Genomic DNA, 23913 nt, shown 5'->3' with positions numbered 1-23913 from the left:
CTTCTGGGTTTCCATCTGTGAGATGGAGCTAAAGGCACCCAAGACCTTCCTCGGGGAGGGCAAGGTGGCACTTGCCAGCACTCATCGGCCACCTCACTAGTGTCCCAGCCCCGTGCTGAGCCCAGCGCTGCCACGTGCAGCCGGATCCGGTTTGGTCCCGCCTGAGCTCACCTGCAGCTTCCGCAGCTGTTTGATGGCTTCGTCCCGGTTCTTGTTGGCCGAGTCGATGTGGGCCTCCAGGTCCTTCAGGTCCATCTCCAGCTTCTTCCGAGCGGCCATGGCCATCGAGCGCTGCTTCCTCTCGTCCTCCAGCTCAGCTTCCATCTCCCGCACCTGGGGGGATGCCGACGGCTCAGGAGGCCGGACGTACCCACAGACCCTGCCTCAGCTCACGGCCCAGGTGGGCTTGGTCCAGTCCCGGGGCGTCCACGGGGCCTCCCGGGACAGTGCAGATTCCTGACCATAAAACCCTAGTAGAGGGGGTGACCGACCCCCAGGCAGAGGACTGGAATGTGAGGGCATGGAGGGCATAATCAGGGGACTCCCACAGTCCCAGCGGAAGGAGAAAGGAGCCCCCAGGACCCAGGGCTCCCTGCCCGCCTCGGCCCAGGGGAGCGGGAGGGCCGTCCGCACCTGTCTGACCAGCTGCTTCTTCTTCTCCTCGCTCTGCTCGTCGCGGCCCTGCAGGTCCCGCTCGAACTGGGCCTTCAGGGCCTGCAGGTTCACCTCCAGCCGCAGCTTGGCGTCCTCGGTGGCCTGCAGCTCATCCTCCAGCTCCTCGAGCTGGGTCTTCATCTCCTCCACCTGCTGCTCCAGGGCCCGCTTGGACTTCTCCAGCTCGTGGACCTGCCGCCGAGGGGACCCGGTCAGGAGCAGAGGGGCGCGAGGCCCCCAGGGTCCCCGGCCTCAGTGTCTGTGAGCCCCTGACCCTTCACGTCCTGAGGCCATCTCCCCCCTCCCCCGCCCCCGCCCCAGTGCCGGCCGCGGGCTCGGGGACGCACGCTCTTGCCGACGTCGTCCTTGGAGCTCATGAGGTCCTCCATCTCCGCGCGGAGCTGCTTGTTGAGCCGCTCCAGCTCCGCTTTCTGCTCCACGGCCTCCTCCAGAGCCCGGGCCAGAGACAGCGCCTTGGTCTCCTTCTCCCGGGCCTCCGCCTCCGCCCGGTCGCGCTCCTCCGCGTACTTGGCGGAGATGGTCTTCTCCTCGGCCAGGAGCTGGGAGACAGGCGGGCACCATGAGGCTCGAGCAACCGGCTCTCAGAAAGAGCTCAGGGCCTGCTGGCCTCTGGCAGGTAAAGCATCCAGGCCCGAACTCCCTGGGGAAGGAGGGTCCCAGGGGCCAGGTCTGGGGGGAGGGGGACCAAGGCGAGCAGCGAGCCGGCTGCTTCCGACTGTGACACGTGCTGTGCAGTGTGTCCTCGTAAGCAGACGAAGGCGGAGATGGCCTCTGCCACAACCCATTAGCGTCTGTGTAACTTTTATCACTTAGTAACCAAGGTTCTTTAGGACACTCAGTGCCCCTTCCAGGAGAACCCACAGGAAGTAAATATTTCACCCTCAGGACCCGGAAAGCCCCCAGTTTTCCTGAATGACTGGTTGGTGTTTACCTTGAAAAGAATGTGAATCTGGATGCTCAGAGGCGCGAATCCCGTGTGGCCCTCCTCCAAGGATGTGAGGCATCTTTTCCCTGCGCTGGCCCACCCTGACCATATCATCTTATTTTCCCCCCTTCCCCTTCCCTTTGCTTCAGCACCTCTTTATTCCATGGACTTATTTCTTAAATGGGCCAGATGGGAAACGCTTTAGACTTTGCACGTGTGACTTCAGACTTTGCGTAAACTGCTACGTTAGCACAAAAGCAGCTGTAGTGACAGCTGTGCACAATACCTCTGTCCACAACAGGCAGTGGGCGCCCTCGGCCAGTTTGCCGACCCCTGCTTTATGCCATTTTTCTATCCCACCCCACTGTCTGCGTCTCGGTAAGCTGCCTCAGATCTCCTGGAGTAAGCAAGAGTTACGAACGTATAAAGAAAAATTCGAATTAAGAAGATTCGAAAAACATAAAAAACCAAGAAAGGGGAAAAGTTGCTCCCAAACCTATCGTGTGAAGACACCCAGTTCTGAGCGCTTTCTTTCCAGGCGCCTCAATGAGCTGGAATCCGGGAGGGCCCTCTGAGCGCCTGCCCCTCAGGGCCTCCTCCCGAGCTGGGTGATGGTGACCCCGGGCCGGGCTGACGGACAGCGGCCCCTGCACGAGGCAGGCTGTCTGCAGAGGGGAGGACACGAGGCGGTGGCAGCACCAACAACACCCACCTGGTCGAACTTCTTCTGCTTCTTCTCCAGGTTGGAGACGCTCTGCCGCTGGTGGTCCAGGTCCACGAGCAGGTCGTCCAGCTCCTGCTGCAGCCGCGTCTTGGTCTTCTCCAGCTTGTCGTAAGCGGCCACCTTCTCCTCGTAGCGCTGGCTCAGCCCCTCCAGGTCCTTCTGGAGCTTCCTCTTGGCCTCCTCGGCCATCTCCAGGCACCCCACGCCGTCCTCCACCTTCTTCCTCATGTCGGTGACCTGGGCGGGAGCAAGGGGTAAGGAGGCACCCGGCACGGCACCTGCTCGGGTAACATGCCCGCACCTGGGACAGCTGGGAGCTGGCCTGCCACCCGCCAGCGGAGGAACGGGGCGCCAACCCAGTTACGGGGACGGCTCCCCCAACCACTTCCCTCTCCCTCTGGGGCCAGGGAAATGGAGCTTCTGCAGAGGGCAGGTGCCTAGCGCATGGAGCCCAGGGGAGGCGGACACCGCAGGTCAGCTTGGGAAGGCCTCTCAGTCGTGACCTGCACCAGCCGCTCGTACCAAGACGGAGGCCTACAGTGGGAAGCCCCCTCCCCTCCCCTCCCCTCCGCTCCCCTCCCCCAGGCAGCAGCCTGGTGCCCCCTGCCTGCAGGCGTCCGTCTCGCAGCCCCCTCCTCGCATCTGGACACACAGCTGCCACCGTACACACACTCCCTACCGCCACCCAGGTGTGGAACTGAGCCTGCACCCTCCCCGACCTGGGGCAGATCTTCTGGCACGTTCAAGTCCTAAGACAGGATCCGGAAGAGGGCCCTTGGCCTATCTTTGGCCCCAGACCCTTTCAGAGTCTAGAGAAGACTATGACCTCCTTCTCATAACGAGGTTTTAACATGCATAAAGCAAAATACGTAGGATTACCAAGAAACCAATATAGAAAAGTGCAGCTGTCGGGTATTTTTTAAGACTGTGGTTCAGTAACCATCGTGCTTCTTTATCAGCACAGCAGATAGCAGGCTCCTGAGTAGCTAGGAGCACGAAGACCTTCCCAAAGCCGGGCCTCAGCTCGGACACGATGACCGGTGGTTCCTACTGAACAGGCCACAGGCACTGCCAGGGCCACGGCTTGTTGCCTACATTCGTAACAGAAGAAAATGCTGAAGGCCAGCTGGAGATTGGTGAAATGAAGATGTACATCTTCTCCACCCAAGTTCACAGATTCCTAAATTCTCCTTGGGGACCCCAGGCATGAGCCCTGGTCTGGGGAGGGCAGGAGCTCCCCACAGGAAGGTGTCCAGCTCGGGGAGGCCTGGGTGGACCCGGCGGCAGGGCTGTGCTCTGGAGTCCAGGTGGGCGCCCCGCCAGAAGCTCCCCAGCCTGCAGGCTCCAACCCACAGTTCCCTGAGGTGTCTTGCAGGGAGCCGGCTCCGCACCTGGGCGTGGAGGGTGGCGATCTGCTTCTCGAGGTTCCGCTTGGCCTCCTCCTCCTCCTCCAGCTGCTCCTTTAAGGAGTTCTTCTCATCCTCCACCTGCTTCAGCTTGGTGCTCAGACTCAGCTTCTGCCGGTTCTCCTCCTGCAGGAGCTCCTACTCCGAGAACAGGGAGGGCAGGGGCTCAGGACCCGCAGCGTCAGGGCCTCGCGGTCCCCATACCCTTGGTGGAAGAGGGGAGCGGTCCCTCGGATTCAGGGGGCAGCCAGCAAAGACCTGGCAAGGAGCCGGGAGGACGCAGAGAGCCCGCGGATGCAGGGGAGGGTGCTCTGAGACAAAGACCCAGAAGCCTGGCCGCTAACGCCGTGCGGGCACAGGGACCCGTCGCCGCCCTTACCTGCGTGTCCTGCAGCTGTGACTCCAGAGCGGAGAAGTCCTTGGTGAGCTTGCTGGACTTGCTGTCCGACTGGGTGAGAAGACCCGTCACATTGTCCAGCTCGACCTGCGCACAGACGGGAGACAAAGCCCCGTGAGCTCGACCACGGCTGCTTGGGCCCCACCTCGGCTCTCTCGGCCGTGCTGGACCTGAGTCACAGGCTGAACCCCAGAGGCCTCGCAGACTGAGCCACGTTGCGGAGACAGAGAGAGAGAGAGAGAGAGAGAGAGAGAAGAGCGGGAGCCCTGGCGACGTGGGCCAGGACCCAGGAGGTCCGGCGGAGGCCTCACCTGCAGCTTGGAGACCTTGTCGGCCAGCTCCGTGCGCACGCGCTCCCCCTCGGTGAACTTGACCTGCAGCTCCTGAAGCTGGGCCTCCACCTTCTTGCGCTTGTGCTCGGAGTCCCCTTTGCCCTGAAGCAGCACCTTCACCTCGTTGGCCAGCTCCCCTCGCTCACTCTCCAGGGTCTGCTTGGCCTTCTCGAGGTTGGCTTTCACCTGGCAGCGGGGAGAAAAGCGAAGACGTGAAAGGGGGCACCTGTGACGTGAGGCTGGTCTTTCTAACATCATCGAAGATCCGGCGGATCCAGACCCAGAATCGGCTGCTTTTGCAGCAAAAACGACACTGGGCAAGTCCAGGGGATGACGAGCTGGCAAGGGCCCCAGACTCGGACGGCTCGGGCCTGATGTGAACTCAGCACCCAGTTGGGGCCGGACACCCGGCACGTGGGCTCCCCCAGCTCTCAAACCATCCCTGCCCGGCCTCCTGCACGGGGTTCAGGGAGCATCCAAGGGCAAGATGTCATCATTGCTGATGTTAAGATTTTAGCTCTGTTATCATAGGATGAGGGAAATTATAATTGTTCGTAGTTAGACTTCCAGGAAAGCCTCTTGAAAATTTGATGTTCAAAGTAACACAGTAATATTCTTCCAAACAACATAAAAGCCGAGTTTACAGAATAACCACGACAATCCCAATCTAGTCCGCACCGAGCCGGCCACAGCATCACGGGCAAGTTCAAGGGTAAACTGGACCCAGCGTGAATGCAAAGTCACTTTGGGTGAAAACAGCTAAAGGACCAGGCAAGGCTTCAACCTGCCCAGAACCAGGTGGAAATTGAAGGTAGACAGGTAGACAAGGCAGGTTTCTGAAAATATTGTACAGGTTGCCACATGGAAGAGCCTCTGCCTTCTCGGGCTGCCACCAAGGGTGGCCGTGAGCTGGAAGCCACGGGATGCAGGACTTGTCTTGCTCAGGAACTGCCCGGCAACAGCTGCCTGGCCGAGAAACCATCTGGGGTCAACATCCCCAGGGTTCTCCCACGAAGACTCCAACTGACTACCTGTTGGGGGTGTTCTAGAGAAGGGACGGGCTTCAGAAAAGGGGACCCCGATGGCCCTCTGAAACTCAGTTTCAGAGTCGCTCCAATTCCATGAAATTTTCTGGTCTGGCAGGTTGATGAACAAGATAATAACGAGAATGAGAATAAATGATTCTTGAACAACTTACCGAGCCCTTACTATCTAAGTGCCTCACGTGTTACCAACTCTAACTCTCACATTAATTGTATGAGATGGGCTATCATCAGCCTCCCTTACAGATGGGGAAACTGAGGCACAGAGGAGCCTATATCCCCAAGTCACACAGCCACGAAGGGCTGCAGCTTAGACTCTGCAAGGGTCCCCCTGATGGTGGCAGAGCCTCACGCAGCCAGCCCTGGGGAGGCCCACGCACCCGCTTCGTCTGCTCCAGCTGCTCTGCCAGCTCCTCCACGGCCTGCGAGTGCTTCTGTCTCATCTCCTGGATCTGGGCCTCGTGGGTCTTTGCCTCCTCGTCAAGGGTCTTCTTCAGGATGTTCACTTCCTGTTCACGTTTGGACCTGGACAGAGAAACGCCCTCAGGAGGGAGGCCGGGGATCCAGGAGCGAGGCTGCCCTGGGGCTCTTCTGTGGCAGCAGAGAGCACCCGGCAAGGGGCACTGGCCACCCCAGGCAGCTTTCTGCCCGCTGGCCTCTCTCCACGGCCATCCATCCTACAGCCCAGGCTCACAGACACACTTTATTTATGTATTTATTTTTTTAATGTACCGTAGGCCTTTTATGTAAGGAATTGGATTTTATTCTAAATACGAGGAGCCAGGAGTGAGTTATAAGCAGATTAATTAAATTAATTAACTTGTTTATTTGGCTGCACCATGCAGCATGCAGGATCTTCGCTCCCCGACCAGGGATCGAACTCGTGCCCCCTGCAGTGGAAGCGCAGAGTCCTAACCACCGGACTGCCAGGGAATTCCCCACAGATACACTTTATAGAGGCTTCTGTAGCCTTTCAGCTTTAAAGCCCACCCTTGCCTCACCCCAACTCCAAGTCAAGCTCTTCTACTCTAGGGAGAAGCTGCTGAGGACCCATCAGCTTCCGAGCTCTCTGCTCCATGACAACAGGCCACTATGTGTGTGCAGAGGCTTGGGGTCCACCCCTCCCAGGCCACAGCCTCCCCTTCCCTGCACCACCACCCCTGTCCCTCAGTGACTGGGGCAGTCGGTCCCAAGACACACCTGAGCTCCTGCTGGGCAGCCGTGGAATCCAGAGTGTCCTCCAACTCTGTTTTCAGAGCCTCCAGCTCTTCCCCGAGGTCCCGTTTCTGCTTCTCAGCTTTATTCCTAGCAGCACGCTCAGACTCCAGGTCTTCTTGGAGTTCAGAAATCTGAGATTCCAGCTCCCGGATCTTCTTTAGGGCCATGTTCTTCTGGGCGGCTTCTTCTTCCACTCTGCCAAAGACAGAAACAACATCAGGATGAGGTCACTGTCACCTACGGAGAGCAGAGTCTGCAGAAAAGGCTTTAGAGAGGTGCAGCCAAAGCCACTTCTGGCAGTCATAGTCATGGCCCTTAGGAGCTCTTCTCAGCAAAAACATCTGACGTATCCAGAAGACTTAGCGCTATTCCACTTGGAGAATTCAAAAACCTCACAGAAGAATCATTTCATTTTCCAAATTAAAATTCAGTGCTTTAAACATCAAAAAAAAATGAAATGTTAACTGAAAAAAAAAAAAGGAAATAAAATGCTACAGTCCATGATTACAGCAACTAAGTAAAAATACCAATGTGCTCCAGACTTTGGGTGATAATGATGTGTCAGTGCACGTTCACGAATTGTAACAAATGTATCACTCTTGTGGGGGAGGTTGCTAATGAGGGAGGCTGTTCACGTGGGAACTTGGGAATTCGCTGTAACTTCTGCTCAATTTTGTTATGAGTCTAAATATGCCTGGAAAAATAAAATCTATTTTTAAAAAGCATGCCTGGGGCTTCCCTGGTGGCGCAGTGGTTGAGAGTCTGCCTGCTAATGCAGGGGACGCGGGTTTGAGCCCTGGCCTGGGAAGATCCCACATGCCGCGGAGCGGCTGGGCCCGTGAGCCACAACTGCTGAGCCTGCGCGTCTGGAGCCTGTGCTCCGCAACGAGAGAGGCCCGCGCATCGCGATGAAGAGTGGCCCCCGCTTGCCACGGCTGGAGAGAGCCCTCGCACAGAAACGAAGACCCAACACAGCCAAAATCAATCAATCAATCAATCAATCAAACATACGCATCTGATTCAAGATCCTCATTAAAAAAAAAAAAAAAAAAAAAAGCATGCCTGTAGCCACGAAATTTTAAAAAGGAAAGAATTGCTATGATTGGATGACTAGGGTTGTGGATGACTTTTTTGGGGATTACAAGTGACAGAGAAGCCTTAGACTGCACTTTTAGTGAACAGAAAATGTTTTGTCATTAATTGGCTTCCAAGGCAACAGCGGAGCGCGTGCCCGCAGTTCACTGATGCACCGAGAACCACAGCAGGGGGCACGCTGAGAGTGTGGGCACTGGCTGATGCTCTGGCCCTCACCTGGCCAGGGCAGCCTGGAGCTCCTCCTCTTTCTTGGCCAGCTGCATCTTGAGCTCAGCAATCTGAGCCTGCAGCTCGGCGATCTGGTCACTGAGGTCCGTGGAGTCTCCCTCCAGCTTCCGGCGGGTCTTCTCCAGCTCCTGACGCTGCTTCTCCTCTCTTCGCAGGCGCTCTGAGAAGGAAGAATGGAGAGATGCGAACAGACCCCTCAGTGGCTACAGATCTTTGTCTTCAAATCTTACATAAAATGCCAAATATTTGTTACAAAACATCTGTGCTGTTTAAATGATCATGATTCACACTCATACCCAACTCCTGGATGAAGGGAAAGAACGTCACCATAAGCTTCCAAGTCCTTGTCTCCCCAACCCTACCCACTGACCCTTCCCACCAAGGGAACTATTCCCCCAAAGTTTGTGTTTACAGTTCCCTCGTTTCCCTTTGAGGCTCCACCGTGTCTGCCTCCCTAAAAAATTATAACGTTTAGTCTTGCATGGATCTGAACTTACATTAGGGATCTGTCCTATATGAATTCTATGGAGACGGTACAGTGGGGCCAGAGTCCAATGGGCTTTACAACTCCTGTTATGATGTCACCTAGGTGATGTCCTTACCTTTCTGTGCCTCATCTGAGTAGTAAGGCTATAAGACAAGCTACTTCCTTAGGCTGTTGGGAGGCTCAAATGTGTTGGTATCTGAAAGCCCCTGGAACCGCGCCTGCCCATAGAGTGTGCGCAGTAAGGGCTGGCGACTCTTATTCCTCATCTTACCTTTGTCGCTCAATGTTAAAATCTTGAGATTTAGCAACTTAAGTGTCACTGTAATCGATCCATTTGGACTTCTGTCTGTGTATTCCACCATGTGAACACACCACAACTTATCTGTCTATCCTACAGCTGATGGGCACTTGTAGGATAGATGGGCACAGCCTACAGCTGTGTGCCCTCCTGAGCCACGATGCTGTGAGCGTTCTTGCCCATGACTCCCAACGCACATGGACAAGAGGCATGGGTTGCAGGCAAAGCTTCAACCTCACTAGGCACTGGCAGATTGTTCTCCGAAACTGTCTACCAATTTATACTCCCACTGGCAGCGTATGTGTGTTCTGACTGTTCTACATCTTTGGCAATGCCTGTTAGTGTCAAACTTTCACGTCTGCCAATCCAGCAGGCCTGCTGCTCCAAGACCTCCTGCATGATGGAGTCTTTCAGACTATTCCCAGGTGAAGAGATCTCTGTGTCAGGACGTCTCTTCCCCTTGATGGCCTGAACACCTTAACCCAGGAGGGGCCAAGAAACCAAGCTGGGAAAATTCTCCTAGCCACCAGCCCAGATGGTTTCAGCCCCACGTCCACTGGGCACTGAAAACTGCCCTGCGCATCGGGCTGTCCCACGTCTCCACAGAGGGAGCAGTGGTTTCTGGCTGGAGCTCAGAGCCCCGCCAGTGGTCTGGGCTCCCCTTGCCCCCCATTCCACTCCTCTCAAGGGGCAGGGGGACAAGGGGTCCCCAGACAGCACAGACCTGGGCTTGTGCCATCCTCCTGGCCACCACGGATCCCAGGGCACAGGGAGACGGAGGCATGATTTGTCTCCCTGCCCCACGCAAAGCAATGGCCTCTCGCGATACCTGCCCGGCATCTTACAACACACACAGCACGTCCATGCGCGTTATTCAGTTCAGTCCTCACACTCACCCTTTCGCTGTGTCCGCTTAGAGGTAAGAGAAACTCAAGCTCACGGAGATTAATAGGTACAAGATGACACAGCTAGTAAGTGGCAGAGCGCAGTCAAACCTAGAAGCTCCTAGGACGTCTCAGAAGCTTGTGAAACGCATGGTGCGCGACACGAGAGAAACGCCAGAGCTCAATTCTCAACACTCGTCACTTGGGGGAGCGTCCCTCCCAACCAGTGCCTGGAGGTCCAGGCTCCACGGGGAGCGGGCACTGACCCCCATGTCTCGAGGGCAGTGGCCGGATACCACAGACCCCAGCCTCGCCTGCTCAGAGCGAGTGGGAGACCCGGCCGGCACTCCAGCTCCTGGCAGCGAGGCCCAGGCTGGGCCCCCGAGCAGGGGACACTCCAGCGATCCCGAGCCCGACCATTCCTGCCGCCACCCCCTTACCCTCCAGGTCGGTGATCATTGCCTCGTGCTTGTTCTTGAGCTTGGCCAGGCTCTTAGATTTCTCCTCCTCTTCCATGAGGTTGGTGGTGAACTCGGCTATTCTGTCTTCCAGCAGCTTCTTCTCCTGGGGGGGCGAGGGTGGGTCAGAGCTTAAAGTCAGTTGAGCGCAGAACACATCAGCTCTCCTCAAGGCACGACTCACCCAGACATTGAGGACTGAATGGTGGGGCAGGGCCTTAAACACCTGGTCAAGTTCATTAGGATTTCCTAGATCAAAGGAGTCATTCTGAAAGGTCCCTAGCTCCCCTGCAATAGCTGGGTAAGCCTCCTTGGGACCCATAAAGGAGGTGCCCAAGCCCTTCCTGGGCCTGCGTCACCCTTTTCTGCTCAGGTAAGAAGAGCCGCCAGGTGACAGGGAGTGTCAGCGAGTGAATACAGGGCAGGCGGGATGGTGTCACCTTCTCCATGCCTTCGACCTCCCCTTCCTCACCCCCCAGAGTGCCCCTGCTCTTCTCACTTTCTGCTTTGTGTGGCCACCAGTGGAGCCCTAATCCCACAGCAAGCGACCACACAGCCAGCGTAACTCCCCCCATCACAGGGGCCCGGGCAGCCGTCCTGCCCTGTCAACCTGGCCACCCCCATCCTCTGGAGATGGAGGTCCGCATCCTGACCTTGCCCCTCCTTCTCCTCTAACTTGATTCCCAGCTGCTACCTGTCGCCAGGCGGATGCTGACAGGGACCCAGCCGCTCGCCCCGGTGCCCCGGCTGCCCGAGCCGCTCGCCCCACCTTGCCCAGCTTGCAGTTCTGGTCCTCCAGGATGATCTGGTCCTCCTCCAGCTTCTTCAGCTTGGCCTCAGTGGTCACCTTCTCTAGCTGAAGCTTCTGCCGGGCGCCTTCCTCCTCCTCCAGCTGCTCCTCCAGTTCCTAACGTGAAGCCAGGGTGACGCCTGAGCAACTGGGATGGGGCCCGGCCCCCACGTGTGCGGTCATGTATTTAAAACTGGGGTGCGGGGACAAGAACCCCAGGCCAATCGCGGGGTCACGTGTTCCGAGGGGCCTCGTCCAGCAAGCATCCACCGCCACTCCTCAGACCAGCCAGAGTGAGGACGGAGGAGGGGAATTAAACTGGCTTCGACGCTCAGTGGGGCAGCGCTAACAGGCACCTGACACACACGTGTCAGAAAGAACCACCCAGGGAATTCCCAGGTGCTCCAGTGGTTAAGACTCCGAGCGCTCACTGCCGATGGGCCTGGGTTCAATCCCTGGTCAGGGAACTAAGATCCCACAAGCCGCGCGACATGGCCGTAAAAAAAAAAAAAAAAAAAAGAAAACCCCCAAAGAGAACACATCTCCAAGGCTGCCCCCGGGACAAAGGCTGTCCGCCCATGGCACTTGTGGTGCCCCTGCTCCCCACGCACGCCATCCCCTGCCCCGTGCCTGGGGTCCGGCCCTGCCCCTCCTCCGGGCACCTGGATGTTCTGCTGCATTTTCTTCTTCTCAGTCTGCAGGTGCTGGCAGCGCTCCTCCTCCTCCTCCACCCTGGCCTCCAGGTCATGGCAGATCTCTTCCAGCTCCTGCTTCTTGGCGGTCAGGCGGGCCCGGAGCTCCTCGGCCTCGGCACACAGCTCCGTTTCTGCCTGGAGCTGCTCCTGCAGCTGCAACTTCTCAGCCATGAGCTGCGAGAACACGTGGGAAATGTGAGCTCTTACAGCCGCCTCGGGCCACTTGTACCCACAGGAGAACTGGTCTCCAGTGCAGGTTCCTGCAGGGAGAGCCCTGCTGATGAGAGCAGCTTCCATCTCAGGACGCTTAAGCTGCCAGGCATGTTTAAACATCAAGTCCACCATCCCTCACCACCGCTCCGTGAGCTGTACATCAAGATCCCGAGGAAACAGGCTCAGAGAGGGGCTGGGCCTTGAACCCAGCACTCATGAGCTTTCCATCCCATGGGGTAGCCTTCCTACATCACAGAACCCCTAACAGGGTCTGCAGAGAAATTAACCAGGCATGCCTCGCCTACTGGTTGCCAGCAGGTGGCAGCACTGCCTGGGCAGAGCCGGCAGACACCCACCTGGGACTGGAGGGTCTCCATCTCTGAGAGCCTGCTCTCAGCGGCCAGCTGCTTCTCCCGCACCTTCACCAGCTCCTCCTCCTTGGCCATCATCTCCTCCTCCTGCCGGCTCACCTGCAGCAGCGGCTTGACCTAGGAGGGGAGATCGAGGAGGAAACACGCTCAGGGGAAGATGCCTGTCCAGGCTGAGAGCCATGGGGCTTTCCCCTCACCTGTGGAAGCGCAAGCTCATGAGAGTGAGGGGCAGGTGGGACGCAGGGCAGAGGAGGTGCAAATGGGTACAATCTTTCTGGAAATCAATTCGGTACTGTGTGTCATAGGCCTCTGACCCACTAATTACATTTCGGGGAAACTACGCCTATGCGTGCATGAAGATGTTCAGGACAGCATTGTTTACAACAGTGAAAATTTCAGAGAGAGATAAACATCCATTGCTGGAAAAATAGTCAGATAAATTATGAAACATCTCTAGGGAACAGTATGCTGACTTTTTAAGAATGATGCTCATGAAGGAATTTTAAATGCAAAATGCAAAGTACATGACTGTTTATACAAGTCAAAGCTCAGCTACGTAAGAACGTGTGTGGTTTACACAGCAGAGATTTACCGGGAGTGAAAAAATAATTTTTAAAAAGCAGACTGAATATTGAAACATCTATTCAGTATCGACATTGGCACAAGGATGAAGGGATTACAGGTGAATTTTTATTTTCTTGTTTACCCCTTTGGTTAGTCTAACTTTTCGCAATTACCACAGATCACTTATCATAAACAAAAGCAGCCTGAACAACTTTAATAACTAACGAACTTTTGTAAAGGCTCGGGAGGACCCACCCAGCCGGCTGCAGATTCTCACCTGCCCGTGGTTTCTGGGGGGGGAGCACTGTCGCCACGTGGAGCCGTGGTGGGCGGGCTGGGCCCTGACATCCCGGGAGCCGCCCTTGGAGCCGCCCTAGCCCAGCCTGATAGCACCGTGGCCGTCCACGCCGGACACATGCCCCGGCTCACACCCCTCTAGATCCCACGGGCAGGATCATCCCGGGCTCCTGTGCTGGGCACAGGGACGCAAAGGCAAAGTGCCAGCCCCAGGGCCTGAGCCCTGTTCGTCCCCCGTGTCACGCGGAGGCCCTTCCAGACCCACCTTGGTGAAGAGTCGCCACCACTGCCAGTTGCGCAGCTTGAGGTAGGCGGCACAGTTCCTCTGCAGGACTTTCATGGCCGTCAGCTGCTGCTGCCTCTTGGCGAAGGCCCTGCGGGGCGAGGGTCACAGTCAGCCCTCCAGGCGGGGGATGGCACACGTCCCTCCCGACAGTCCTGACCTCACTCATGGAGGCCTTTCCGGAGGGACCGACCCCTGCCGGGGGCACCACGAAACAGACGTGGCGGGAAGGAGGTCAGCTTCGGGTTGAATCCTGTGGGTGACCTCACAGAGGGTGCCCGGGGCCGAGGTCACTCAGGGGCGAGTGAGGTCACCACAGATCCGAGTCAAGTGTGAGCCCTGGTCATTAAGTCCATCTATCGACTGCAGCTCCCCACCCTGGTGCTACCCACAATCTTGTGGCTTTGGTTTAGAGCAAGAATGTCAGCAGCTGATGTCCTACACAGGTCCATTTGTCCAAACACCACAAAGTCATGCTGCGTCCCCCAGCGCTCAGATCTCAGGCTGGAACAGACACACCCCTGAGCACAGACATAGAGGGGCTCAGGGGACAGATGTGCAGCTGTCCCACCCACCTTCCTGCAGCAAGTCAGCCCCTGACCCCCACAGGAGCTGCTCAGGACTCAAGGATGGCCTCCTCCTCTGGGAGCACGGCGTCCTCTGGGGACAGCCGGCTCTGGGTGTCATCCTTACGTGAGGGACACAGGAAGGAATAGCGGTGGCAGGAGCTTTCGTGACGAGCAAATCCAAGCACAGTCACCCCTCCCACTAGCTCACTTTAAACCTCAGGCAGAAATCCAGGAAGCAGGGGGCAGGGAAGGCCACGGGGGCCTCCCCGGGCGACACCTGACTGGCATTAGGGCTCCCAGGCCACCGCTTCCTCAGTGTCCTCCGCTACAGGAGAGCTGGGAGGGCCCGGGCGCGGGGCAGGCTGGGTGGGGTGGGCGTCCCAGGACTCACTTTCTGGCCAGGTAGCCCCTGCAGCAGGCCTGGAAGCCGATGATGACGTCCGTGATCTTCAGGTCCCGCTCCTCCTCCAGGTGAGCCAGCACGCCGGCCCGGAAGAAGACCTTGCTCTGGCCGATGCGGTACAGGTTGCTGTCGAGCTCCAGGGCTTTGATCTAGACGGAGGAGAGTTGGCCACTTACCCCCTGCCACCCCTGCAGAGCCCTGGAGCAAGGCCAAGGACGGGGGAGGGGCCTGGAGCCTGGGTCAGTCCTGCTGCTCTGCGGGCAGCCTTCTCCTGGCGCAGGGAAAGCGGGGCTGGGGGCACGCTGGGGAGCAGGCAGGTGGGGGCCGGCATGGGGCAGGTAACGAGTCAGACTGGCAAAGAAACACAGAGTCTCGGCCCTGAAGGGACCCTGGAGGTCTCCTCTTCCTTCTCTGTGCCGCCCCGCACACTGCAGTCACACTCTACAAATGCCCAGTCAGGACACCCTCCAAGCGGAGGCGGCCAAGCATCATTGTTCTGTCCAAGCCCAGCACAGACTCCAGCTCAGGATCAAGTACTAACTAGATGACCCTAGGCCTTAACCTCTGTGAGCCCATATTTCCGCGGTTGTAAAATGGGAATAATGGTTTCTTTAATTAAAAGAAAAGTCAACAAAGCAAATAATAGCACCTCCTTTCTAGGAGAGCCGTGGGAGTCAAACAAGAGAATGCACAGAAAGCACTAAGCACAGGGTCAAGTGTGTGACCAGTGCCAAATGGACTTCAGCCGTCATTACCATTACCTGGCTGTTTTGGTACAGTAACAAGGCTCTCTTACTAAGCCCACTGGCAAGGGTCTGTCTGTCCATCTGTCTGCCTGGGAGAGAAGAGATTTAGAACAAGCTCCAAGAGGCAGAGTCTTGAATGGGGTAAGTGGGATCTGGGGGCCTTGGTGTCCACGAACGACCCGGCAGGCCCGGAAGAGGCCCTGTGAAAAGGGGAGACCAGGGCAGGTGGAGCCATTGTGGGCATCCCCCGGCCATGCGCCCCACCTCCCTCCCGGCATGAAGAGCCCAAGCTGCCCATCTTCCCTGCAGAGCTGGACGGAGGGGACCTGCTTATGCCAGACGTGGGGACACCCCTCACTGGCCAGCAGCTAACTCAGTCTCCGGAGAAACAGCGGCCCAGACACGAGCTGGAGGCACACCCACCATCCTTCACGCCTCCTCTCTGCCAGGTGGCAAGCATCGGAGAGCAGGGAGCTGTGTCTTCTCCCTCCTTTTCTAGCCCCCATCTCCCTGTCCCTTAATGCGCTGCTTTGCACAGAGCAGATGTTGAATTTTTCTTCCCTTTTCTCTTCCCTCCCCCACCCCCAAGCCCAGCCCATCCTCTGCTGACTCTTTGGAAAGAACGCAAAGTAAAGCAAGCAGGAGGTGCTGGCTACTGACTCTGGACACGTCAGGCCAGCGGGACGCCTGCCTGCAAAGCAGAAAAACGACTGGGTGGGTACAGCTTCAGCACGGCCACTGGGTCACCACAGGGCCTTCATTCACTATGCAGAATCCAGTGCCCACTGCCCGTCAGGCACTGGTTCAGAGCTGGGGGAAAGAGAGGAAAGGTCCAGAAACTCGGACACCGGCGGCTTTGGGCTGGTCGTGGTGCCCTGGTGGCGAGCTGCCCCGCCGACCACACTGCATGTGAAGATCGGAGGAGACGTGCACAGGAAAGAACCAGAATGTGCCCAAAAGGAAGAGGCCGTCTCACACCACAGCCTTGCCACGCCACGGCTCTGGCCTCCTCCTCCTCCCCACCCCGCTCCCACACGCTGTCCTGACCCTACCAAGGGCTAAGGGGGCTGCCGCTCAGGGCACCTGGCAGAATCAGAACTGGCTTGTTGGAGAACAAGACAGCACGGTGCCAACGGATCCAAAGGACCCCGTCCAATCACAGGGGCGCTGGCCACAGGTCACCCAACACAGGAGGCGGGGACGGCAGCTCAACTCACCATGAGCACACACGCCTGCTTCCCATCCATGAAGCCCTTAGGAATGGAATTTGGTGTCAGGATCTCGTATCTGAGGAAGAAAAGGGCAGCCAGGTCAGTTTAGCCCTAGCTTGGATTCCATGTGGCCTGGAATATACGTGAGAGATCAGGGTCGTCCCTATGGTGTAGCAGATGTAGAATTCTTTCCACAGAGTCTCCTAAGGAAAGGGGACATTCGGTGAATCCCGCCGTGCTCTTTCCTTAGGCTAAATGGCACGAGGAAGGCCTGGTGCTTTCCAGAAAGCAAATGGAAACTCACGTCAGACTGTTTCATTCACTCAAGGGTGAGCTTTGCAGTGGGCTTACTAACTGCTAATCACCCAGCATCCGCGTCTGTAATCCCAGAAGGTCATGCCCATCTCTTCACTGAGATGCTGCAGGGACCCACCAATCAACGGGGTGGTCCAAGAAACTAAACACAGGGCTGCATCATGACAGCAACTGGCACTAAACACAGTCATTAAGCAAAGAAGCCGGTGTCACTACTGTCCCCCTCTGCACACACAGCAGACTTCCATTTCCATCAAGTTCCTTTAATACCCAAGGCTCCGGCTGATCCTCCTTTAATTTCTTTTCAGAGCTCCTCTAACTGTAGCAAACAGCGCCAGGCCCCCAAAGTGACTAGGAGTGAAAGCCAACGAGATAACTTTTGTTTCAGAAACAAAACAGAGAAATCCCTCCTCACGTAGACGGTGGCACAGAGAACCGTGTGAGGAGCCGGCCGGAACTCAACTCAATGTGGACGAGGAAACGGCTCCCCTACCGGAGGCCCCTGCTGGGGAGCAGCCGGCCCTGGGCCGGGGGCCCTGCTCACCTCTGCCGGAACTCCTGGAAGACCACGCGGTTGGGGAAGCCCTGGCGGCAGATTCGGATACCCTCGAGAACCCCGTTGCAACGCAGCTGGTCCAGCACCAGATGTGGGTCCAGCTTGCCAGCCTAGAGAAGAAAATACAAGCACCTGCTCTTACTTCTGCGCCCAGGAATTGATGGAGAGAGGGGCGGCCCCCTCTGGATGAAACAGGGCAAAAGCCCCCAAGGGAGTTGGGAGTCACTGCCGCCCACAGGTTTTGACAGCACAGTTAATGACGTGATCCAGGTCCGGGAGAGGCAGAAACGCAGGCTACGAGGGCAGCCTATCCCCTAAGGGTTCCTGAGCCACCCCGCCAGGGAACTTAACCGAGGGCGCTGTGTGCGGCGGGGGACAGAGTTTCTGCACAGGGAGACAGACAAGGGTGGAGTGGCCCACAGGTGTGCCCGGCCCGCACCACACCCCCGAGTGGCCGCACCTTCTTCTCGTGGTTGGGGATGATGCAGCGGACGAAGTTGGGGTTGGTGTTCCTCAGCGTGGCCATGAGCTTGGCCAGCTGCTCCTTGTACAGCTGTCCCACCGTGCGGAACATGCCCTTGCGTGTCTTGAAGGCCCCTGGCAGCGCCGTCTCCGACATGCCGGCCACCTGGTCCAGGCCAATGATGCGGTCCACTGCAGAGAGCACGCAGAAGCACGTGAGTACCCGGCGGTCCAGGTCGGGGCGGAGGGGCGGGAAAGACAGACGGACAATCTGGACAGAAGGAGAGGAGACTACGGAACAGCAGACTGTTTCTACTTGGAGCCTACACAGCAGGCTAAGGTCATCTCCACATGTTGAGCGAAGGTGACCTTGTGAGCAAGGAGCAGAAAGCAGGGAAGGGTTTGGAAAGAGTGCAGAGCCGCTGAGGGGAGCAGCGCAGCCGTGAAGGCTAACACCACAGCCACGGCACTTATCTCAGCCGCCCTGGAGAGCTCCTAACCCAGAGACACGACAGAGCTAATACTGGAAGATTAGGACTGACATTTATACACTACCATGTGTAAAACAGATAGCTAGTGGGAACCTGCTATAAAGCACAGGGAGCTCAGCTCAGTGCTCTGTGATGACCTAGACGGGGGGGATGTGTGTGTGGGGGGTGGGGGAGGATGGGGGTGGGAGGGAGGTCCAAGAAGGAGGGGATATAGGTGTACATATAGCTGATTCACTTCACTGTACAGCAGAAACTAACACAACATTGTAAAGCAATTATACTCCAAAAAAAAAAAAAAAACCAGAAACCCCTTTCACAATAGCTGTGATTCAGATAAGTTGATAGGAGCTGTGTAGCCTTTTGGCGAGTGTCGTGATGGCTGGTAAATAACAACCATTTGCTATGAGAATAACTGGGAAAAAAAAAAAACCAAACTGGACCTAATAACGCATTTTGAAGTGGCGAGCCAAGCTCGTCCACTTGCCTGGCTCTGAGGAGGTGTTCAACTTGACTTACAGGAATCCTGTCGTCCTCCGGTCCCAGATGAAATGAAAACCTCAGCATCCTGAATTCACGCTGACCTCTACCTGAGAGCACTGGGCCAGGAGTCAGAAGACAGGAGCCCTAAAGCTACTCTGCCATCGCCTGCAGGACTCTGGACGAGTCCCTCTCTGTCTGCAACGTCCCCACGCAGGGCTCTCTACATCAGGGACCTAGCGCAGCAGGAATGGTGTCGGAGCGGAGAGTTCCAGACAACCGCTACTGCCAGTGACTACCCCAGAGGCCGAGGCTCCTTCTACCTCTCGTCTCCCTTGGTCTCCAAGCTCAGGGGTCTTTACCATCTAAGCCCACCCTCCAGGGAAGAAGCCCTCATCACCGTGGCTCCCGCCCAGAACGATGAACAGGCGGAAACAAAACAACGAACAAACCCAACCTAAGTGGCAGGCGATTTGAGGCCAGTCTTAAGCAAGAGCCAATGTTAAATTTGAAAGCTTCCGTTGCTGGCTGCAAAAGTTAAGAATTCTGTGACAAAGTCGGTTTCCGATTCCTCTGTGGCCAGATCTCTTATCTTTTTGAAGGCAACACAAAGGACTGTCGCTCAAGAGGGAAGCCGGGAGTGAGGATGGACCCGATGAATCCCCTCAATTAAAACGGGAGGCATCTGGACCTCATGCAGCCACCGCAGGGCCCCTCTGGCCACCAAAGGTGTCCTGGGAGTGGGTGGCTTGTGAAGGCCACTCAGGTTGCCCAGCGTGAGGTCCAATACGCCCCGTAACAACCCGCCGTTTCATGTAAGTGTGCCCTGCCCCCGGCAGGCCTGGCCCAGGAGCACTGACTGCTGCGTACACACACAGGTGCACGCACGCACAGACACACGAACAGAGACAGCAGTGCGCACAGCGCCTCGTGCTGAGACGTGGCAGCCATCCAATCAACGAGACGCCGCCTTCACGAGCGGGAGTTCTGAAGGGCGTATAGGTTGTAAACTGATTTTTTTTCCTTTTAAGATCTAACAAGAAGTGTCAATATCAAAACACGGCCCCGATGTGCCTGCTTTTCCACTGGAGGCCTGCGCTGGGGAGCGGGAGGGGCCTCCCCACCAGCCCGGGGCCGAGAGCAGGGACGGGGCACAGTCAGGCAGGAGCAGCCATGGCAGAGGAAGCTCAGCAGAGGCGCTCGTCACGCAGCCCTGGATGCAGCACACGCGGACGGACGCCGCACCGGGCAGCCAGTCACCTGGTTCTAGGAGGAGGAGGGCAGGAAAGCGCTGATAGGAATAGGCTCTCTGGGTGCTCTGCATCTCTGCAACAGAGAGGTTAAAGCAAAACCCAGGCAGAAGGGAGGAGAGACCAGCAGAGACAAGGAAAAGAACCACTTCCAGAGCTACCAGCTACCAGGGAGAAGCAGGGAGGCAGGAAGGAGTGGGACGGGAACCTGGGCGCCGGGCGCCGGGCCATCACGTGACACCCCCGGCACTAGAAAGGGCTTGTCTGTGGCCGCGGAGCCAAGGGAAGCCTCTGCCCCAGAGCAAGTGGCTGCACAGCACGTTCAAGGATGCTCGGGGCTCAAGGACAGGGTGACCGTAAGGGCTGGAGGAGCCCAGGCTCCCGAGTGCTAAGCGGCCACAAACCCCCCGGTCCACGTTCTGGGCTCGGCCCGCTGCCGTGGAGGGAAGAGGCCTGGCCGGGGGCACTGGGAGGCGGGGTGAGGGCCAAGGGCGTACCATCCTTCCACAGCTCCGAGACGAACTTGTCGGAGGACTGGTGCAACAGCGTGGCGATGTTGTCGTTCAGCGGGTCCATGTTCTTCATCAGCCACTCGTCAGCTTTGTAATCCACCTGCAAGACGGGACCCCAGGTCACGGGCTGCTCGGGGGACATCGGCGCACGCAGCCTTTCCGATGACCAGGCACCCCCACAGGCGGAAACATTAAAAACCGTGAACCCTCGACCCGTCGTTTACATCCCCAAGAAGGAAATGAGGAGTGACCAGGGCGGAGGCCTCCATGAGATGTTCTCTGCGGAGTCACACAGAAGGCAAAAAATTTAAGCCACGCGAACCCCAAGCAAATGGTTATAGTTACACTGCGGAATATTCTGTTTTTAATTTTTTTAAGGTAACATGAACTTAAAGAAAAAATCCTGAAAGGACGTTAACCAAAATGTGGTAATATTTCTTTTTAGTAACAGGCAAGTGATTTTTACTTTTTCTTTGTCATTTCAGGATACCCAGGTTTTCCTGGATATGCGTTATTCTTATCTTTTATGAAATATGTCCTTAATAACAAGAGTAGTACAACATTATATATTCTAACGATACAAACAGAGCGGGAAGCCGCTGCAACCTCCGTCCTAAACCACACAGCAGTAACCGCCGCTCTCAGCCTGTGGTCCCCTCCTGGCCCCTTTCGACAGGTTTCCGCACACGCACTGCTACTGATGACAAGGTACAGGATGGTAGCTTCTTTCTCCCTAGGGGCAGAGTTAGCTCCTGGGAGATGACAAGTCCTGGAGCTGAGTGTCTTGGTCATGTGTCCCCCTGGGCACAGGCAGCGTCCTTGTCCTTTTAGCAGCTGTAGTGCAGCCCAGGCGAGGATGCACACAGCCAGTTTCACCGTTCAGGCCCCTCGTGGGCTTTCGGGTGCACCCAGTTTTTGCATCACAGACAACAGTGCAACAAAAGCCCTCCTGCATTTCTAACAAGGGTGGAAGTGGAAATGGGGCTTTAGGCGCCATTACCTTAGGTAACGAGAAAACAGAGGTTCTTTAAACAGGGAGTTTGTGGGAATTCCCTGGCAGTCCAGTGGTTAGGACTCGGCACTTTCGCCAGCTGGAGGACGTGTGCCAGCTGGTGTGAAGGCAGCTCTGCCACTTACTGGCCGGTGGCCTTGGCAATAACAAAGCCATCATCTACGGGTGTGGCTCTCACCCAGGGGACTGTGCCACCCCCATGTGGCAGATGTTCTGGGATGTCTGGAGACATTTCTGGTTTGGCAAGTAGGGAGGGCGCTACTGACCTCTGGTGGGGAGAAGCCAGGGAAGCTGCTGAACATCCTACAACACACAGGACGGCCCCGACCACAAAGCCTGACCCGGCCCCCGAGGGGGCGGCGCGGAGGCTGAGAGGCCCTGCCCCAGAGCACTGACTGCCCACTCTGGGCTCACAAGCTCCTTTAACCCATGTTACCCAGGTCAGTGGTGGTCATCCCCACTTTCCATGTGAATCAACCAAGGCTCAGAGAAGTGAGGTAACCAGCCCAAAGTCACACAGGGGCAGAGCTCTAATACAGACTCCACGGCCTGCGCCTTTAGCACAAATCTCATTTCCACGCCTGGAAAATGCACCTAATAATAATACACAACAGGACACCAGCCTGGGCACCTTACAGGATTGCCACAAGCTTCTAACAAAACGGAACATGTGATGGTGCTTGGCGAGGTGGGGGAGTCCCGTGAACGCTGAAGGCACCAGGCACGTCATCGGACGAGTCACGGGACAAGAGTACTGCGCCCCGCCCCACACCTCGGGGCTCCCGGTCTTAGAATCGCCGCTAAGTCTCCTACAAAGGTCCGGCCGACACCTTCCTGTGTGTGCTCCTCACCTTGCCAGCGTAGTGGATGATGCAGAAGTCAGCTTTGTCCTTCAGCTGCTTGGGCTTCTGGAACTTGGGGTGGGTGCCCTGCTCCTGCACCACCTTCTCCACAAAACTCTTGTCCGTGGCTTTGGGGAACCAGCACTCCTCGTCCAGCAGGGCCAGGATGCCTGGGGGGCCTGCCTGGAGGGAGCACAGCGTCGCACAGGTGAGCTCGACCTGGAAACCCACCCATTCCTGCCCTCGTAAGAAGCCAAAGCCCAGAATCTCTCCAGAAGGTAGGCAGTGCTTCCCCGTAGGGAGGAAAAAAAAAAACAGAAGAAGAAGAAGAAGAAGAAGCAATACCGAAAGCACTCAATTTAAGAGCTCTAGCTCAAAAGAAACTTCTGGGGTCTAGGCTACAGCTGACACACCTTAATAAAATGATGCGTCAGAAGGGTTCTCCAACGAGTGCACTGGAAATCCCTTGGCGGGCTTGATGGGCCAAGCAGACCCCCGGCCCACGTCCAGAGGCCGCCCCCAGCAGATGCCCCGGCCCCTGAGTCCCTCCGCATCCCCTCCCCCACCCTCCATGTCCGCACAACTACATGGTGACAGGTGACACTTAGGACAAGCCTCCCGAGGAAGAGGAAGCACCCCAGAGCCCCAAGAGCCTTCCGTACACTGAGTTTATAAGACAAGAGAGCAGACTCAGACATTGTGGGGACTGGCTGACAGGCCTGGGAGCCACGTGGGTTCTTGTTTGTTAGAAAATGCAACTGATTAAAAAAAAAAACTCATTGCAGAAGCAAATCGTTTCATGTCAGAATTCTGGGTAGTTCCAGCGCCAGGAGGGCAGAGCGAAGAGGGCGGGGGTGAAGCCCCGCAGGTGTGGCTCTTACTGGCTTCTCGATGAGGTCGATGCAGGGCTGCAGGTCGAGGCCGAAATCGATGAAGTTCCACTCGATGCCCTCGCGCTGGTACTCCTCCTGCTCCAGGATGAACATGGTGTGGTTGAAGAGCTGCTGCAGCTTCTCGTTGGTGTAGTTGATACACAGCTGCTCGAAGGAGTTCAGCTGCAAGAGGGGGACAAGGTCACAGAGATGCCCACCCTCCCGCTGCATGGCCTGCAAGTCCCTCGGGAAGGAAGGGGACGGCTGCTGGGGAAGAACCTCCTGGGGCCCCTCCGTGCCGCCCCCTGTGGGCCTACCCTCCTCACACCCAGCAGCAGGGGCTGCACTGCTGGGGCCCACGGACCTCGCCAGCAGCCTGGTAAAGTCCCTTATATCAGGATAAAGTTTTTAAACGCATAAAATAGATTCTAAAAGAAAGAAGTTATGTTGAAATGTAATTATCAAAATATTGTGACATAGCAATACACGGTGCTTCTTCATTAGAAAGCACAAGCCATGGGCTTAACGACTTCCAGAATTTTGAAGGAGAGATGAACGTAAATGATGTTATATCTCTTCAATGACTGTTGTGACGTGAAAACGTCTGATTTCTAGTGGTGACAGATCCAACCACTGCTAATGCTACTGAGGTCTGTACACTCTGCTCAAGCCACAATTCAAAAAACTGCATCATTTCAATGAAAAGTTAGTAAAAATAAAGAGGTGATTTTTTTTTCCCCACCCACGTTCATGGTTCCTCTGAAATCTGCCATGGACCCCAGGTCAAGAACCTCTGCTGATCTACTTTATCA

At 56.7% G+C, this 23913-nt stretch overlaps 1 protein-coding gene across 1 annotated transcript in view; it reads right to left on the bottom strand.

Annotated features, from left to right (window-relative positions):
- Window positions 1-23913, bottom strand: part of MYH9 (myosin heavy chain 9) — a 90857-nt gene that overhangs the window by 6624 nt on the left and 60320 nt on the right. Inside the window, exons 13-34 of the mRNA XM_007165677.3 lie at window positions 23111-23284; window positions 22239-22412; window positions 20361-20475; window positions 17644-17837; window positions 17172-17293; window positions 16319-16388; window positions 14344-14504; window positions 13366-13474; window positions 12225-12356; window positions 11623-11829; window positions 10940-11077; window positions 10153-10276; window positions 8032-8203; window positions 6703-6915; window positions 5883-6027; window positions 4439-4645; window positions 4110-4214; window positions 3716-3868; window positions 2313-2561; window positions 1002-1214; window positions 634-846; window positions 172-333 (exon numbers count right to left, since the gene is read on the bottom strand). Coding sequence (XP_007165739.2) covers window positions 172-333; window positions 634-846; window positions 1002-1214; window positions 2313-2561; window positions 3716-3868; window positions 4110-4214; window positions 4439-4645; window positions 5883-6027; window positions 6703-6915; window positions 8032-8203; window positions 10153-10276; window positions 10940-11077; window positions 11623-11829; window positions 12225-12356; window positions 13366-13474; window positions 14344-14504; window positions 16319-16388; window positions 17172-17293; window positions 17644-17837; window positions 20361-20475; window positions 22239-22412; window positions 23111-23284 — 3552 coding nt within the window. The remainder of the gene's footprint in view (window positions 1-171; window positions 334-633; window positions 847-1001; window positions 1215-2312; window positions 2562-3715; window positions 3869-4109; window positions 4215-4438; window positions 4646-5882; window positions 6028-6702; window positions 6916-8031; window positions 8204-10152; window positions 10277-10939; window positions 11078-11622; window positions 11830-12224; window positions 12357-13365; window positions 13475-14343; window positions 14505-16318; window positions 16389-17171; window positions 17294-17643; window positions 17838-20360; window positions 20476-22238; window positions 22413-23110; window positions 23285-23913) is intronic.

Source organism: Balaenoptera acutorostrata, chromosome 11 (genome assembly GCF_949987535.1).
Source record: "Balaenoptera acutorostrata chromosome 11, mBalAcu1.1, whole genome shotgun sequence".
NCBI lineage: Eukaryota > Metazoa > Chordata > Mammalia > Artiodactyla > Balaenopteridae > Balaenoptera > Balaenoptera acutorostrata.
This window is presented reverse-complemented; position numbering and strand designations above follow the sequence as displayed.